This window comes from Schistosoma haematobium, chromosome 7 (genome assembly GCF_000699445.3).
Source record: "Schistosoma haematobium chromosome 7, whole genome shotgun sequence".
Taxonomy (NCBI): Eukaryota; Metazoa; Platyhelminthes; class Trematoda; order Strigeidida; family Schistosomatidae; genus Schistosoma; species Schistosoma haematobium.
Window position 1 is genome coordinate 14,682,715 of NC_067202.1, and position 19,942 is coordinate 14,702,656.

The following is a 19,942-nucleotide window of genomic DNA, read 5'->3' on the forward strand; positions in this document are numbered from 1 at the left end:
GTATCTATATCTGATAAATGAGTGAATAGTAATAATCACTACGGGCATTGTTTCATGTCGTCTAATTTCCATAATCCAGAAATGTATGATTTTTAGCATAATTATCAATATATTTTGTGTATATTTACGTTGATTTGTAATTCTTCTTTACCATGTTCAGAATTAAATTTATTAATCGAAAGGAATTTAGTGGTTAAATTCATGAGTCAGTTGAAGCTGGACTACCATGGAAAACCTCAGACCACTAGACGGTCATTTCTTACTAGTAGCAGACTCGTCAACAGTGCGCATCCACGATCTAGCTCGCGAGACTCGAACCCAGGACTTCCAGTCTCTTGCGTGAACGTTTAACCTCTAGACCACTGAGTCGGCATCTAACGGTGTTAATATCTAACAAAGAAATATAACACGAACGACTATGATATTCTCTAAATTAACTCAATGTAAATGGTTTTCAAAAAAAAGATTATATCATCACAATCTTAATCATCAATCACATTCCCAGATGAAGAAACAAACTTTTTTTAAAAACAAAAAAGGAAATATATTTTTCATTCAGTATGGAAAAGTAAACATGATTGATTTTACAGTTTACAAATTAATTTAAACTACTCATTATTGTAGGGTAGTAGTATATTCATGTGTGAAGAATTATTATTATTGCTATGTTTACTATTGAGAATTCAATTCTTCCAAAACCGTCGATTTTCCATAAGTTTGTTTATTCTGTTTTAATTTAAACAAAATTATAGGAAAAGGACTTATTATTAAACATATATGAGTATACTAAATGATATGAGATTTCATTTATATGAATGTGGAAAATTTGAAATCAATGTATTAGCTTCATTTAGTATTATAGTTTTACTTGAATCTTCCCATTGATGTTTAGGACTGCAGTTGATCAGTCTCTTAGTATAGGGGTTGTGGAGATTATTAAGTTTTTGGTTGAGATCATCAACCGATTGATGCTAGACCACCTTTGGAAACCTGGAAGCACTGGACGACCGTTTCGTTCTATTGTGGGACTCCTCGACAGTGCGCAATTTCGTGGATGGGTTGATGTTAGATACTATCACTACTGGATGCCGGCTCAGTGGTCGAGTAGGTTAAGCGTTTGGGCGCGAGACCGAAGGCCCTGGGTTCGAATATCGCGAGCTGGATCGTGGATGCGCACTGCCGAGGAGTCCCACAATAGGGCGAAACGGCTGTCCAGTGCTTCCTGGTTTCCAAAGGTGGTCTAACATCAATCGGTTCTTGATCAGTCTCTTATCGGTATATGTGCATACTGTGCGTATTGCCTTGATACAATCTTCATTCACAAGAATTATATGCAAAGATAGATAGTGAGATTTAAGTGAATTTAAATTTCACCCCGCTGCACAAGCATGTGGCTATCAAGGCTCAGTAGCTAAGTGGATAATTTGATGGCGTTTGAAGCGAACGGTACTGAGTTCGAGTGACAGGGTGAACATCAACTCCGAGATGCAGGTATATCCACCTGATGAGTCCCAAATAGGACGAAACGCGTGTCTTAGATTCAACTGCTAGCCACTATCTATCTTTGCTTCAAATATATTAGTATTGATTAAGTAATCATAGGTTGGCGATGAAAGATCTTACCAGAAAATTATGGCTCAATAATCAACAATAATCGTATGTCTAATATTACGATAACAACTAACATTGCTAGAGCTAAATTAACTTTAATTAAAATATGACTGTTGAGACTATAATTTATGGTCGACATTTGAACGACGCGAAAGTGACCTTGAGAGTGTCTACCTACTAACTAGGGCTAAATTAAGGTTATAAAGCAGTTTGGAGAATAAGGATTATAATTTACAGTTGATGGTTAGGGTTAGGAATTAGATTCAGAGTTTTCATCACGAACTGTCATCAGCTATAGTGCCAAGACGCTATTTGGTCAAATGGGTTGCTCTGGAACGGCCTTCTTGAAGACATTTAAACAACCTACAATAGGATTCACTTGTAATTAGTGAAGGATGTAGATATATGCATCTTATCTCTGGAAAACTTAAATTAAGGACTACAGGAAATTAGCTTAGGCTTCAATATTTCGAAAAAGAATTATGTACCCACACAAACCAATTCGGAAATGTAATAAAACCGGATAGGCTCTAGGATAGATCAGTAGAAGAATATGAATAAATATAGAATAAAGAGTACAACCAATTTTTATATATTGATTGTTCGAATCTTCCCATATATATTTAGTACTGCAACTGAACAGTTTCTTTTGGCATATGTGCATCCTATGCCGATTGCCTCGATATTGCTACTAACTCACAAGCATTTTAATCAATGAAAAGAACCGAGCAATCAGTGTATCTGAATTAAAATTCACTCTATTTGCACGAAACAGTGGCTATCTGGACTCAGTAGCTAAGTGAATGAACCGATGGCGAGTAGTACAGGGTTCGAGTCCCGGAATGAACATCAACTCTATGATGCAGGTACATCCAGCTAACAAGTCTCAAATAGGCTGAAACACGCCTCCTAGATTAAACTGCTAGCCACCATCCCTCTGCTAAGGAATATAACCAATCATATGTCAGACGACAAAGGATTCCATTCAGACTACTCAAACATAAGGTATAAAAATGTGATACAGTTGACGTGTCATCATACTTTACGAAGGTACTTGAGATAACCACTTTGTTTTGAATATGATGTAGCTGAATTGATGGGGGTCAAAAGTTTATTGTAATTTACAGTTTAACTGAAAGTAAATATGTGGTATTTTAATGTGCATCGATGGGAATGAAATGCAGATACAATATTTTAAATATGGTTTTATTCACTGAGCTGGAGCATTTAGTCATGGTGGCTTTCATGATCTTTCTTGAAAGCATCATCAGCAAAAAATTTATAAGAAGTGAGTTATTAGAACTCCACAAACGACTAACTACTTTTTCTGTTGACCTAGAATTCGGTTAGTTGTTGTCCATAGATGTGTGTAGGTCTGTGGTGAAATAAATCAAAGCATACATACGAAAAACCGCTACAGATCTAAGAACAACAATCTACCTAATTCTAGGACAATAGATCACGTAGTTAGTCGGTTGTGAAGATGTTCTAATAATCCGCTTCTTATTGAATTTTTCGCTGATAATGTCGTCAAGAAAGACTGCAAAATACATCACGAATAAATTACCCAGCTCAGACAAAAACACACCCTTGAAACCCTAATCCTATGCTACAATTAGTCTCCATCATATCAAAATCATACAAGCGTAACATGCTTCTCGCTGTTGGGATACAAAGTTTTGAGTCCAAACTTTTTTCACCGTTAAGATTGACAATTTGATTAGCGGATATCAGACACTGCGATACCCAATTTCTGAATATTCACTAAGGTAATGCGGAGTAAACTATACTACATAGCTAAGTAATACATAGTTGTAGTGGATTTTGTTTAGATCTCAGATATGTTGAACCAATTGACAAGAAACTTTACATGACAGTGGTTTCATTTAGTGCTCATCGGCAAAGTGTATCTTTAAATTAAAGGAGAGTTATCTGTTATCGAATTAAATAGCTTAGGAATAAATAGTTTTGACTAGACCTAAAAATAATTCGATTTGCAATTTTCTAGTTGATAACTACGAAAAAGAGTAAAATCAATATCAAGCCTCCAAATGCCGTGGTACGGCTCAAAGTGGGGAGAGTCAGCTACCCCTCTCCAAATGCTCTCGCATGGCCACGCGTATACAGCCTCTGCCAGGGAAGTCCTACTCACTGATTTCTCTCAATGAGGGTGTTGTTTAAGAAATTGAGAGGACGAAAAGAGAATGTCCGTAGCTTTGGACGGCCTGGTGGACATGGAGGATTTACTTAGGGGAGTTGGAAAATCCTGATTCCAAACCAACCGTGCACATGGACTCCAGTATCCTGAAGGAACAAACGGTGTATGAACCAATCGTTGGTCACTGACCACCATGAGACTGCATCTGCTGACGTTACTATACTACCTTGTGGATCAGACCTGTAAGTCGAAGGCTCCGGGTGTGGCCCCCTCAGAAAACCACCTGCTTCTGTTTGGGCACCCGGGCAATATCCGATCCGCCACACAAATCGAATGGCGAATTGTGGTGCATATCTATTTGGTGCCTACTTGTGCCAATATCTATGTGTTAAAATAAATAAATAACTAGAAAAAAAACATACATCTGAAAAATTGACCATGTGGATTTCATGATCCAGTTGTTTATTTGATCCATTCAATTTTGAGTTGTTCAAATGTAGTTTATGATTTGGCGGTTCATTATTCTCAATTTTATTAAATTTTGAACTATTTTTAAAGTTAGAATTAGGATTAAAATATTTTTTAATCATACTATATTGTAGTGGTTGTAGTTTTTCTGTATTAAGATAATATGCTCCAGAAGGATATGTAGATGTGTGTTTCCAAGGTAATGTGATTGAATTATGATGACTTGTGAACATTGAAATATTAGGACATATTGATTTCTGTATTGTTTCATGCTTAAACAGATTATGAACATTACCATTAATATCATTACTGTAAATATCATCAATTTGCGGTGGTGGTGATGATGATGATGATAATGATAATGAGTACTTCTTTCTTGTTGACCCAGCACTATTACTGAACCTTTTGTAAACAAAACAAAAAAGAAAAACACATTAGATAAAAAATTCCCAGTACTGCCAATTTGTATCTCCTCATTTCCGTTGCTGTTTGACTGGTCTTCCCGGTCTACCACATTGTCCGGAGTTTCCATGTAACCATAAAAATTGTTGCGCTAGTTGTTAGAAGGGGCATCAACCTCGTGGCTTCCGAAGGAACTCGGCTTTGACCATGAGGCGTAATAACTCTTCTAAATGAAGACTATCCAACTCTCAGGGCAAAGTTTAAATGATTTGAATTATTTTTTTCTGGTTAGTGTTTTTTAGCGAGTTACTTTTATACGGTATGGGGTCGTTAACCCTATGCCCAACCTTCCTCCTTTACCCTGGCTTGGGATCGGCAGTAACTCTAGAAGAGCTACATGCGAAGTTTTAGATAAGAAATAGTTTAAGGTAAATTTTGTTTACAGTATTTATCAAATTAAGCTTAATAACAAAAAGCAATCTCAAGTGATGTTCCTCACGTCTTCATAATATCCATATGTTAAATTGATTTAATCATTTCCAACCAGAGAATAGAATTATTTCACTCGTTTCTGAAAACTCCCTGAAATAAGCAGATCACATATTTCTGTTTGATGAGGACGCTGATATTATTCAGGGTTTCCAGAATAACTTGACTAACAATGCAAGTACGTTTCGAGAGTTTCTTTTTACGTTGATTCAAATCATAGAGAGTGAAGTAGTTGAGTACATAGAGGGCATTCCGCGAAAAGTCCGAAATATAGATCTTCTTTATAAAATATTTCAATCAGATCAGGAAAGATTAATTTAAGCAATAACCATGGGTGTATAAATACGTTCACAATATCGTACAAATTAGGAGACAAACTGACATTTTTAGAAGCAAATAAATCAACATGATAATGCTGCGGTGTGTGCTACTTATGTTGACAGATATAAGCAGTATGTATCGTCAGTCGAAAGTGAAATGCGTGGGGGTAGAAAGTTAAAAAGATCAAAGAAAAGAGAACGAGAAGAAAGAATGGTTGGTGGGGGAAACGAAAGGACAATCACGTCCTGCTCAGCTACAAAAGAACGACAGACTATTAGCTACAATTTATAAGAGATTAGTTTAGTTCATTTACTGTGGAAATTCATAAAGAAACTTGCAGGATCACAAATCAAGAATTAAACCTCCATATAAGGTCACAATTTTCTGTGTTAATGACATGTACAATGTGAAATACTTCATCAACTGAATTAACCATAAACTCTATGGCAGACAGCTTTGAGAAGTTAAACAATTTCATTACTTAAGTAGTCACAACCAATATACAGCCTGGCACCTTATATTATTTCTCATTTACACATGCGCTTACTTGGAATCATGAAGGGAAATGGAAAAGAGGAAGGCTAAACAACACATTATGTCGGGAATCGGAAGCAGATATGATAAGGATGAATAGAAACTATAAATGATTGCTCAGAACAGGATTGGATGGAGAAAGCGTGGTTGGCAGCCTATGCTCCTCCATGAGTGGTAACAGGCGCAATTAATTAGGTAAACAAATAAATATAACCAGACAATTACCTGATGACATAACAACAGTTAATCCCAGTAACTAAATATACCTGAGATATACTAATTCAACTCCCCCTTAAATATTATTTTATTTATTTGAACACATGAATATTGGTACAAGAGAGCGCCAATATATATGCGCCACACCCCCTTAAATATAACAGTCTTCAATTATTATTTTGGACCTACTAGTGTGACACTCACTACTTATGCGGACAGAAATAAATAGCATTTAGCAGAAATTGGGTGTAGAATGCTTAGCAGCAGTAATCGTAATAATAGTAAATTGGTTTACCGTACATGAGTTTCGTCCACGCCCTGAGATATATCACTGTAAAACGGGTCAGAATAACTGTACTGGATACTCCTAAATGTATATAACTATATCTTTTTTCAATAAAATCATGATGAAAGTCTAAGTCATTTAAATGGTTTCATGTTAACTCGTCATAAAAATATTACATGGCTCAAGCTTAAAACATGGTCACAATTTTGAACGAAATAATATACTTAAGAAACTAAGTCAACGATAATATGTTGTTTTAATAATTGAGATCATGAGTCAATTGAATCTAGACTACCATAGAAAACCTGGAAGCACTGGACAGCCGTTTCGTCTTACTGTGGGACACCTCATCAGTGTGCATCCAAGACTGACTTCAAGATGTATATCCTAGAGTTCTAATGAAAAGCAGTGACCAGTGGAATTCAACCGGGTCAGTTGTGAGATAGTAACTCACTGATAACAATGGTGGATATGTCGCTCAATTTCGTGGATTAGTTGAAGTTCGACATTAACACCGTTGGATACCGGCTCAGTGGTTTAATGATTAAGCGCTTGCACGCGAGACCAAGAGGTCTTGGGTTCAAATCCCACGTAGCAGGGTCTCGGATGCACTCTGCTAAGGAGTCCCACAATAGGACGGAACGGCTGTCCAGTGATTCTAGGTTTTATATGGTAGTCTAGCTTCAATCGACTCATGATCTTAGCTATTGTTACTCATAAAATACACCATCAACAAGGTCATTAAAAGATAATAATAATAATAAAGGAAAGAACAAAAATTTGATTAGAAATTAATCTTACCGATATTGAAATTCATTTTTAGAAGATTTTAACTTGATTGTTTCATTATTATCAAAATAATTAAAACGATGAGTATCCGATGGTTTACGACTTGGTGCACGCCATGGTATTAATTTAGATGTATCAGTTAATTGAATCATTTTATCTATACATTTATGATGTATAAAATAATGATTATTTAATTCTATTATATACTTACAGTTTCTATTTATATCCTGTTTTTTATCATAATCACCATGGTTACTACTGATACTACTACTATTAGTAGTAGTAGTAGCAGTAGTATTAATGGTAGTATCAATATTATTGTTCTCATAATGATTCTGATGATGATTATTTACAAAATTCAATGTATGACATCTTTTATTGAATAGTTCTTCTGGACATCTTTCTCTTGTATCACCATTTTCTTTATTGATTGACTAGAATTCAGGAAAATGAGAAGGAATTGATTCAAATTAACAAAAAAAAATAGTTGAACTTTATTGAATACAACAGTGTTTTATCATAGAAAAAAAAGGATATTAGTTATGGAGAGATTTAAATCAAGTCAGTGTTGAATATATTTCTCATTTGAATATAAGACCCTATTTTAAAATAATGGTTAATTAGTGAGTAATGATGGATAGTGGCTAGCAGTGGAATCCAGTTTGACGCGCGTTTCGTCCTATTTGGGACTCGTCAGCCGGATATACCTGGATCTCAGAGTTGATGTTCACTCTGGGACTCGAACTCAGTACCATTCGCTTCAAACACCATCGGGTTATCCACTCAGCTACTGAGTCCTGATAGCCACTTGCTTGTGCAATAGAGTGAATTTAAATTCACTTGGTATTATTTGGCTTGTATCTTCCCATTGATGTTTAAGACTGCAATTGATCAGTTAGGGTTCGAGTCCCAGAGTGAACATCAACTCTGAGATGCAGGTACATCCAGCTGACGAGTGCCAAATAGGGCGAAACGCGCGTCCAACTGGATTCTACTGCTAGCCACTATCCATCATTGCTTACAAAAAGCTTGTGAATTAAGGCAATATCGAGGTATGCGCACAGTATGCACATATGTCAATAACAGACTGATCAATTGCAGTTTTAAACCTCAATGGGAAGATACAAGCCAAACAATACCAAGTGAATGGTTAATTAGGTTATATGATTGTGTACTAAACTATTTACTCACATCTTCAATTATGATCGGGTTTGTTTCTATTGTCTCCTTTTTCTTGTTTACCTGTTAACGAAAGACAGAAGGAGCAATTCAACCCTATTGTTTGTTTTAATACATCATTATAGCTATTCATTGCATAACTTCCTATTCAGGTGAGTTTCTGAAAAGTGTGCAATCTTTCGTTGTACAAATTACAAAGGGCTCAATCAAAGATATTGTGGTTGCTGGCAATATGCAACAAAAAGAATGTACATTATTTAGATGTCGATTGACTGAACTGTTAACATCTAACTGGCGATCACTCAATATGTAATCGTCACGAACAACCATGAAATAAGAAATGGAAACTTGTTGAAATACTATGTGCTGAGAATTCTAGATAATGAGACTATAATTTATGGACGACATATGAACGACGCGAAAGTGACCTTGAGAGTGTCTACCTACTAACTAGGGCTAAATTAAGGTTATAAAGCAGTTTGGAGAATAAGGTTTATGATATACAGTTGATGGTTAGGGTTAGAAATTAGATTTAGAGTTTTCATCGCGAACTGTCATCAGCTATAATGCCAGGAATCTATTTAGCCAAATGAGTGGATGAATTTCGTGCCAAAATCGAAGACCTGTTATCTCAAATCTGATTGGTTCGTTCAAAACTATTGTCTCGTCGAATCTATAGAATTCCAAAAGAGTACACTGCCTATGAACATAAAAGATTTCCTTTTGTATCAGTCACCTTAAGAAATGCACACATTTTATTGCCTTTGTCAATTCAACAAAGGTTATCTATCAAGGTTATTTAATTATAACAGCCATCATTCATTCATCAAAGCTGATAACATCCTAACGGAAGTGTTATATCTGGTGTTGCTTCTGTTTTGTATGTATCAACTCTGTTCCATCCGCGGTCCTGTTGTTTATACTTAGAAAGAGCAACAGTTGCACATTCAACTATGCAAAGTAAAGACACAAGAACTGGCACAAATGAAGATTTATTGATCCTCTATAAACACACCCAAAACAAGTTGTAAAAGATTATACCTTTCAACCGAATACACTCACTTATATGCTAATTTCACACACACTTGATGATGACGACGATGATGATGATGTTAATGAACATCATATAAATGAAAAAATACACAGTTTTACTTTAAAATACAAATGAAGTTCACATAAAAAAACTACAAAGAATATAGTTATAACACTAGACGAAAGTTCATACGATCATACCAATCAAAATTCACCATTTAAACAAACCCTATTCGCCTGAGATAATGTTACATTGGAAAATATAACCTTCGGTATTAGCAACGAGATTAACTGAGGTCTTAGGTAGAATTTGGGAACTGGACATAATCCCATCTGACTGGTCTCAATCACTGATTGTGCCAGTCTATAAGAAAGGACAAAAGTCCTCTTGTGACAATCACAGAGGAATCAGTTTGACTAATATAGTGTCTAAAATATTAGCCTCGATAATACTTCGACGCCTAACCAATGCTCGTGAAGAACAGACTAGAGAAAACCAGGCTGGTTTTCGACCTGGACGTCGTTGCATAGACCAGATATTCACACTACAAGTCCTAGAACATAGACACACATCCAGACGCCCCACAATCGTAGTGTTTCTTGACCTTAAGGCGGCATTTGACTCTGTCGATAGCAAGGTTCTATGACAGTGTTTGTCACTGAAAGGTAGTACCAAAGAAGTACATTAACCTTATAAAGGCTCTCTACTCGAACACAACTGGTCGAGTGAGAGTTTATGGCGAACTGTCATCAGAATTGATTACCTCTGATGGTGTTCGTCAGGGCTGTCCACTCTCTCCATTCTTGTTTAACTTTGTCGTTTAGGTGCTTTTAGAGATGACACTTTCCTTATCTAGTTTTCCAGGGGTTGAACTTATACCAGGATATTCACTTTTTGACCTAGAATATGCCGATGACATAGTTCTATTTGGTGAAGACGCTGACAAAATGCAGAGTCTTCTGGCCACTCTAAGCAACAATGCAAGCATGTTCGGGATGCGATTCTCTCCCTCGAAATGCAAAATGCAACTTCAAGATTGGGTGGCATCGACACCCGAACTAATGATAGGGAGTGAAGTAGTTGAGTGTGTCAACCGCTTCACTTATCTTGGAAGTCTCATCAGCCCTTGTGGTCTGGTGTGTGACGAAATCTCAACACGGATACAGAAGGCTCGACTACCTTGCTTTTGCCAACTTGCGTCATTTATGGCGTGTGCGAGATATCCGTCTATCAACCAAAGGACGGGTTTACTTTTCAGCATTTTGTTCCGTTCTACTTTATGGCAGTGAAACACTGTCGGTAAGAGTAGAGGATATTCGTAGGTTACTAGTATTCGATCATAGGTGTCTTCGAAACACTGCTCGCATATCCTGGGACTATCGAGTAAGTAACGCAGTTGTTAGGAAACGGATACTATGTAAGGATGGCAAATCAATTGATGAAGTAGTGAAACTTCATCAGTTGAGATGGCTGGAACACGTGTTACGTATGCCCAACCACCGACTGCCTCGATGTGTGATGTTTTGTTGTATAGGAGTAGATTGGAAGAAAGGTAGGGGCGGCCAGACCAAAACATGGCACAAGTGCATGAAGTCACTGACAAGTAGACTGATTCACATTGGTAGGTGTAGACTACCTGGTTGGGGACCGCGAGATGATAGCAACCGATGGTTAGAGACCCTGAATGACATGGCTCAAAATCGTTTGCAATGGCGCAGGTGCATCCACTCTTTATGTCCTCCCGAATTCTAATCTTCTAAATTCTTCATGTCCCTTTCTTTTATCTCTTTCCAAACTTATTTCACTGTATTATACTCCTTGAATAACATCTTTAAACCCTAATTTTTCTGATTACAGCTTATAATTTTACTACATCTAGCACTACGGGATTTGAATCGACCACTGCATCTCTGTGCTAATGTGGTGTGGCAACTCGAACTGATGTACGTGCGTACGAAGTTTTACGTTGTTACTGACTGACTGACTTACTAAAACCTTATGTTGAGAAGAAAACTGATGTTCAATGCTACATCTGGAATGAAGCTAATATCATAAAATATTGCACCGAGTTAGAGAAAACATGAATGTACTTTACCATAACTTATCAAGAAGGCAGAAATGTTTCTCCAATAAATCAATAAAGGGAGTAAATTAAGAGTTATGGTAAGAGAAAAATAACTTTTCTCAGTGTATAGGATTTATGGAATTGTAGAATTGTATGAGTCATTTAAACAACAATGGAAAGATTAAGAAGCACCAAACAGCTATTTTTTCTTACCATAGGATTCTTCAACAGTACATTATAACGATCCCATCAAATGGGGTTTGAACTCAGAATCTCCAAGTTTCCCTGGAAACACTAAACCTTTAGACCACTGATTTACACGTCCGATTTCAATTAATTCACAACATTACGCAGCCACCTTTCAATAAACTCGTTGGTTAACTGGTTGGACTCCACTGGACACAGCTTCTCATCAGAAACTTAGGAATCACCTCTTGAAGTCATTCACTTGTGACAGGAGATGATGAATTTTTTCGGGAAACCCCATAGTAGGATGAAACATATGTTCGCCTAAGTATGGTCACAATGTGGTGTGAACTAAAAAACGTTTCTCATTGAATAATGTAAGAGTATTGTGTTTGACTACGGTCAATATATATCAAACCATAAAACGTCATTATTATTATTACTACTATAAATATGCTCACCTTCTCTGAAATATGAAACTGAAGATAACGTATGTTTTGAATATAATGCTTCTTCCAAATTCCAGGTTCCCATTGACTATGTGAAGCGATTAAATCCCATCCATATCTTAAACACTTCGATGCCCATAATTCATTTGATTCAGTTAGATATCTCCAATACCATGATACCTAGAGAAAACGTTTTAGGGTAAACAGTGATTAGAAATATGGAACACACAATTTAACGACCTAAGTTGACAAAGATTAAGACTATGACAAGATGAAGAGGCAAAATTACGTCTTCAATTTCGATAATACAATGAGAAGTCTAAGTTTATCAGAATTATGTAATGATAGATTTGCTCAATACATTTCGAACAATCTGATCATACAGTGTATACTTGTTAAGACATTTTTATATGAACATGAAAAGGTCAGCTATACAAGTTGAAGGTAAGCCGTAACAAATAAATAAAGTACACAAAGACAATGTGATAATCATTCTGGATAATAAATAATTATTACCAGGGTAAATTAAATGTAAGGACAAATTGTTTTTGAACTCATAAAAGGAGTTTTGATGGAGTTCCGCTCTCTGAGCTGGATGGTTTAGTCGTAGAGCTTTCAAATCTTCTTCACTATCACATAAAGGGGATTTCAGTTTCCGTATAGTCAAGGCTTCAATAAACCTTAGTATATGTCCTTGAAGGCTTTTATACAATATTACATTTTTAATTGATTATGATTCTTGTCCAAAATTACTTCCATATTCTAATTCAATATAATAATTATTCAGTGTGATGTTTATTAAAGATAAGATATTCTTGTGCTAAATTAACATAAATCATGTTCAGCATAATATACAGCATGTGATTTGTTATTAGTTTGGCCGTTTTCCATATATGTCACTTTTTCCTAATTCATAAATAAAATTGTATACAAATCAATATGTAAATAAGTGTCTTTTCTACAGTAGTCGTCGTCGTCGTATTCCCGTGGTGAGTAAATCTCCAGTTGTACCAGTCTTCCGTGTCCATAATTCGCGTTGTCGGAATTGTTTTAAGAATAAATAATAAACGATGCGGATATAACAGATTTAAAACCTGATCCGCTAGTTTGTCACTTTAGCCTGATACTCCATTGTCTAACTTAAACATTGCCCAACCAGGCGTTCTATAATACTCGAGAAGTCCTTTAAAGGCATCCATAATTAAAAGCTTACAGTCTAAGTAGATTCTCCACTTTCATAGGTTATGTTTCATAGTTATAGAGTAATACAAAGGGGGCTACTATGTTAGTCAGTCAGCCACAACGTAGGACCAGGCACATATGTGTATCGGTCCAGGTTTCCATACCGCATCAGCACAACAAGATGAACACCGGATTCATAGCAGTGGTTAGGTCAAAGGTGGTAATATATAAGAGAAAGATTGCATATAGAGATATAGTACAAGAAGAAAGAATTGGTTCGTAGAAAGAAAGATAGGAAGGGATTTTAATCTCTTAGTTTAAGGGAAGACGGAAAGTGTATACACCGACGCCATTGTGATCGATTCTGAGCCATGTCATCAAGAGTCTCCAACCATTGGTTACGATAGTCACGCGGACCCCAACCAAGTAGTCTGCATCTACCAACATGGCTCAGACTAGAAGTCAGTGACTTCAAGCACTGATGACACGTTTTGGTTTGGCCGCCCCTTACTTTCTTCCAACCATCTCCAATACCGGATTGCATTGCAGTATAGTCGGCTCTTAGTTGTTAAATAGACATCTTGCTACAAGTAACGTAGTTTGATAAATATCAACCGAGTGTTTTGAATTCCAATCGAGATTTTGACGATTCCTATTCACCGGGGGTAATGAGACTTTCATGACAAATAAAGTGATCAACTCAGTGAATAATTTATTCTGTCCAGCCAATTTAAATACTAACATAGGTCAGTTCTAAAGCAACATTCTGAATTTAGAACGACAGAAAAGTGTCGCAAACAAATTCGTTGATAGATTAGTGTAGAAAATGATTTTAAAAAATAAGTTGCAAACAGAGAACCACTAGAGAATACAAAGCACTAAAACGTTTCATTCATGGTATTTTATAAACACTGAATAATGTTAACTATCATTTGCTAACATTATGACAAAGGAACTCTACTTTCTCTTCAAACAACGTGTAATTAGAGACTTTTGACTGAAACTTAGGTTCGATTTCTGATAAGCAGTAAATTTTCATTCAAGCGAGATGTGTATCAGATATATCTAAATGGTCATTAGTAGTATATAAGATTAAGAAACAGAGTAAATAACATATGATGAGGTTTAAACTCTTGATTTTGAAATCATAATAAAGTGAACTATATCCATATAGAATAACTTGAATGTAGCTAGCAGTAGAATACAAGACGCAAGTTTTTTCCTATTTAGGTCTCTTCAGCTAAATTTTCTTGCATCCTGGGATTGATGCTCACTTCAGGATTCAAACTCAATCTCTTTTGCTCCAAATGCTAATGGGTTATCCACCTGGCTACTGAGTTTAAATAGCTACTCACCTGTACAACAAGATCATTTAAACCGTTACATGAAATACTAAGTCTTTATTATTCACTGTAATTTCTGGCGGTATGACGCAGTATTTTCGACAAAGATACCGCCATCTATACTTCACGAAGAGGTTCACTCAAAAATGGTTCATATTTAGGTTGATTAGTTTACTAGCCAATTTAACTACCGATAAATATTTGCTACTGGACTGTTCTTCGAATTAATTATAAATAGCTGATATAACAAATCAAAATGTTTGCGACAATGAATGGTCATGTTATTGGTGAATAACCATCAAAGAAATGAGTTTGTTTTCAAGTCAGCTTCATGCTATTCACTCAAACCATAGACCTAATCAAATCTGTTTTTGTTTAAATAAGTATAAAGCAAGATAACAATATGACACTTTTGATACTACTTATTCATGTGATTATTTATCAAATTTTATCCATGTCTAATGTCATATATGTATGACTATCAGTTTTCCTATTTATTCACTTACTGTACTAAATATGTGGTTTCACAAGTTGATTCAACAGTATAATTGACGACTGACTGACGCAGAAATTCATTAAAAATATGCTTGGTTTTTTATATTTAACAACTTAACACAATGACTGATCACTACACCAATTCACATATAAAACACACTTCATAAATTCCATGTACTTTTTATGCACGTGGTCTAGTGAACTAGTTTATTTGAAGAATATTCATTCTCAAGACATTTTCCATTAACCTTATAATATCAATTAGTCTAGTTAATCGGATTAAATAAGGAGGTCAATTTAGAGAATGTATGGATTTCACTGGTTGAAACCATGAGTCAATTGAAGCTAGACCACCCTGGAAAATCTGGGAGCACTGGACGGCCGTTTCGTCCTAGTATGGGACTCCCCAGCAGTGCGCATCCACGATACGCCCCCCCCCGCGAGATCCAAACCCAGAACAAAGTCACCGCATACAAACTTATTCAAATGGTTGGAGTTAATTAGAGCGATCAATATTCGTATACTTGGATACAGAATATGCAATTGAATTTGTTACCTTTCTTTAGTTGTGAGCAGATTTTTCAAGTTCATAATGACCACACAGAAAATATTGGTAACATTTAATTTTGAACGTGCTTCCACTGTTCTGATTTATACTATAGACCAGTTATGCGACTAGGAACTCACGTTATGTACAAATGTTATTCATGACCATGAGTTTTTGTATTATAACAATGGATATAACATCAATAGCGTGTATTTACTGAGCTATTAATTTCCTTTTCTATAAACCTTTAAGAAATGTTTCTTTACAATGTTTATATGAAATGTACAGAAAGTAATTGACACTATATAAGTATATGAACAATATTATTGTTGTTAACTGGTTTATGAAATTGAATGTCTTTGTTAAAAAAAACTAGAAGACATCCAATGAGTAGCTAATACTTACCTGTGCACAGCGACAGAGACTTCTAGGATCCAGAAAAGAAAACAGATAAATGCATAGAACTCTTGGTAGTATTCTAGTAAAATCTATTTGGTATAAAGGAATTTTATTTTCTATATTGTGAAAAAGTGACTCAAGTTGTTTCTGAGTGCATAACTCGAAAAGTTTCGTCATTAACTCCTTTCTTTGACTTTCTGACCATTTGGCAAACTAAAGATTATGTAAAACGCGATCTTATTTCATACCCAAGCTAAAATAAGATGTTTTCGTTCTTCAAAAAGCTAAAACTGACAAGTAATGGAGGAATTAAACAAAACAATACCGTTTTATTTGCGTCTTTGTTCACCAATGGAGTCCACGAACTTTTAGTTTGTATCATCTATGATGTCCAATATTTGAATTCTCTGGTCTATTCTAAATGTATGTTATCGAGGTATTGTGGTAAAAATATACATGTAGAAATCTAAAAGAGAGAAGAAATAAGATGTATTTGCAGTTTTAAATGGATACAACTGATTAACCGTCTAAGCAATCAAGTAATCCACTGGATATTGTAAAGTGATATTTCCGTTTTTGCCCACAATTCTCTGAATCCAATTGTAGTGCGATACTGTTGATAATCGCTTAGATATTGTTTATAAAACCAAATTAGCATCTTTTTATTTTTTTACATCACCTACTCTGTTAATCCTTCCACTTCGGGCCACAAATTTCTAAAATATCTAAGTTTGTCTCAACCTCACTGTCATAGTGACTTATTTGATTTATTTGAGTTACTGGTAGTGTGCAGTCTTATCATGTAGTCATACCTATGGGTTTTAAATCATACCTCTACAAATAAATTCTCCTTTGGCTCAGACTCAAGTCACCGAGAGTAAATAAGTGTTGGTAAATTTAAGTAGCTAACTAAACTACAAACACGTTTTTACAGTAATGGGCAGCACTGCATAAAAAAAGATCGATCAGATAGTTTAAGAAACCAACTTTTGTTTCATGAAATGTAAATTCATATTGTTGGATCACATTGAGATTGCACAAAATATTTCATTTTCTTATGACTTTTAGCAGGGTTAACAGCTTATATATACATTTAGTGGCCTCCATAGATATATGTTAGCCATGAAAAAGTATGAGGTAAGATAATGATTACAAATATTCAAACCGTTTGTTAGAAAAGATAAAATAAGGGTGGTCGCCAATGTTAGCGATCTTGTTGAACAGTAGGTCATATATACACAGACGGATTATAACGTCGTGGAATATTCATATGTTAACACGCTGTAAGATGAATCTCTATCGCTTGTAAATAAGGTGCATGTCATTATACATAAGTACCTTGAAAAAATGTTTTGACTGTCATCATATGGTGTCATGAGAGATAATTTAGTGTTAACTGGTTGTGGATGTCAATAACAACTTAAATAGCCTTAAAGACTGAACTGTTTCATGAAACTTAGTACATTGTGAAATCTTCATCGACAAAATTTTGACTAGCAACTGATAAAGCGCTGTGCTGAGTAACACTTAAGTGACCCTATAAACCCAATCAGAGATCGGAAACGCCGACGCCAGTATAAAAGCCAGCAAAATTTTTAACAAAAACGTGAGGTTATAATTTATGGACGAACTAATCAGATTTGGGATAACAGGTTTCGGATTTTAGAGCAAAATCCATTCATCAATTCGCCGAATAGCGTTTTGGCAATTTAGCTGATGACAGTTCGTGGTGGAGACCCTAATTACAATTCCTACCTTTAACCGTGAACTGTAAATCATAATCTTTATTCTTCAAACTGCTTTGTAACCTTAATTTAGACCCAGAAAGTAGGTCGACATTCTAAGAGTCACTTTAACGTCGCTCAAAGCTCGTCTATACATTATAGCTTCACCCACACCATTTATGCTGAATTTCGCATATCATAAGGTCTGATTTCCATTTCCAGTTGGTATTTAACACATATTTATGCATATGTATATATTTATTGGCATTAAACGGTAATATTAGCCACTAAAAGCAAATTTAAATAACTTGACTCCTTACGCAAAACACGCCAAACTAGTCATAAAAAGGAATGCAGTTTTACCAAATGATTCACAGCATGTCATAATCAGAAACGCCATTATGAGATTTATCAGTCATTACTAATCAGCTGTGCCAAAGTAACGGAATGGTTAAGCAACCTATTTAGTGAACGTGGTTCAACTACACCGATTCATAACATGAAGCTCTGGATGAAGTCGTAAATGAGCTACAATTATTCCCTATTTGAGGTACCATGTATAACGACCGACAGAGGCCAAAAATATACATATTTTTTCTCACGAGAAAAAGTGAGTCAACTCAACAACCTGTTAAATGCGCTCATATTTATTCACGAAAGCAGTCGTTACCAAGTGGCAATGACTCAAATGAAGAATGATAACAAGTTGATAATCTAAACGACGGTTTAACAGAATAAAGGTTCAAGCGCTTTATGAAATTGTAACGGTGTTAAAAATAAAAAACTGAATGACGCGCAATTTACATTAGTAACCATTCTGTTGCTCAATATCCAATATCATTCTTCAGTAATAATGATAGTGAGTTGATGAATCTGCGTTATTCTTGACAGATTGCCTTGTACTGAATGTCCAGTTTCTCCTTAAAAATGTCCACTGATGAGGCTAGTACCACCTGTTCGAGTAAAGCGTTCGAGTCATTGGTCACTCTATGAGAAAATCGGAACTTTACTTTAATTTTGCTATGTCGTGATTTGTGAACCCTCTTGCTATGACCTCGGAGATTATTACTGCTGGAGAGAACAAGAAGATAAGACATATTAACACCCAAATCGTAATTAAGGATACGAAATACCAGTAAAAGGTCACTACGCGCTCTACGATACGACAAGGGGAGAAGGTTTATGAGTTTTAAAAAGTTTTAGAAAGACCATTCACTAATTTTGTTCATACACTCTGAACATACTCAATTGAGTTAGTATCCTCTATCAGACATGGGCTGGCTGCTTGGATACAGTACTCCAAGTGTGATCTTACATAGGTGAGATATAAAATTCGAAACATTTCCTCGTCAAAGCATTCCGAAGCTCAAGAGCTTCTAGATAAAACCCAAGTATGGAACCTTGTCAAAACTTTACTAAGGTCTATGAATATCACATCGACAAACCGAATGTTGTCTGGGTCACTGTCCGATCCTCTCACACACTGAGTAAGTTGGTCAAACATGAATGCTTGTTTTCGAAACCCGTGTTGCTCGGGAGTTAACAGATTGTACAATTCTATGAGATCTAGTAATTTAACCCAAATTATCTTTTCAAGCAACGTAACGACTATGCTGGTTGGACTAACAGGCCGGTGGTTAGATACGATCTGTCTCTGACCATCTCTCAAATCCCTAGGGAGTTGAGTAAGGGAAAGGGATATGTTGAAGAGCATCGCGAATGGTCTTGAAACAATGTCTGCGAGAGATGATAGCAATCGTGGATGGAACCCATCAAGGCCCGGTATCTTGCAAGGTTCGAGGTTAATAATCAGTGGAAGAACAGTCTTCCCAGTCACATGTACAGGTCCTATGGCTGGTATCTCAGTGGTGTGACTAGGATAAGTATTTTTAACAATGCATGTGGAGTAGATTTCGACGAAATAGTTTGATAATCTCAGCCTTTCCCAGATCTGATTCAGCTAGTGAATCTGAATATTCGCGCAACAGTAATGCGGGAACACCATCACTACGTTTTGTCCTCCATTTAACGTACGAAAACAGTCTCTCCGGACAAGTATGGTTATT

General features: G+C 35.8%; 1 protein-coding gene across 1 annotated transcript; it reads right to left on the bottom strand.

Annotated features, from left to right (window-relative positions):
* Positions 1–139: 139 nt before the first annotated feature.
* FBXO16 (F-box only protein 16) lies at positions 140–18,661 on the bottom strand. The gene is made up of 9 exons (XM_051218069.1): positions 18,505–18,661; positions 16,478–16,618; positions 16,401–16,436; positions 16,159–16,365; positions 12,199–12,366; positions 7,486–7,708; positions 7,287–7,431; positions 4,192–4,639; positions 140–726 (listed from the first exon to the last, which is right to left on the bottom strand). Exons 2-9 carry the CDS (start codon positions 16,532–16,534, stop codon positions 673–675), a joined length of 1,338 nt encoding a protein of 445 aa, XP_051064504.1. The 5' UTR covers positions 16,535–16,618; positions 18,505–18,661; the 3' UTR covers positions 140–672.
* Between the last annotated feature and the right edge of the window lie 1,281 nt (positions 18,662–19,942).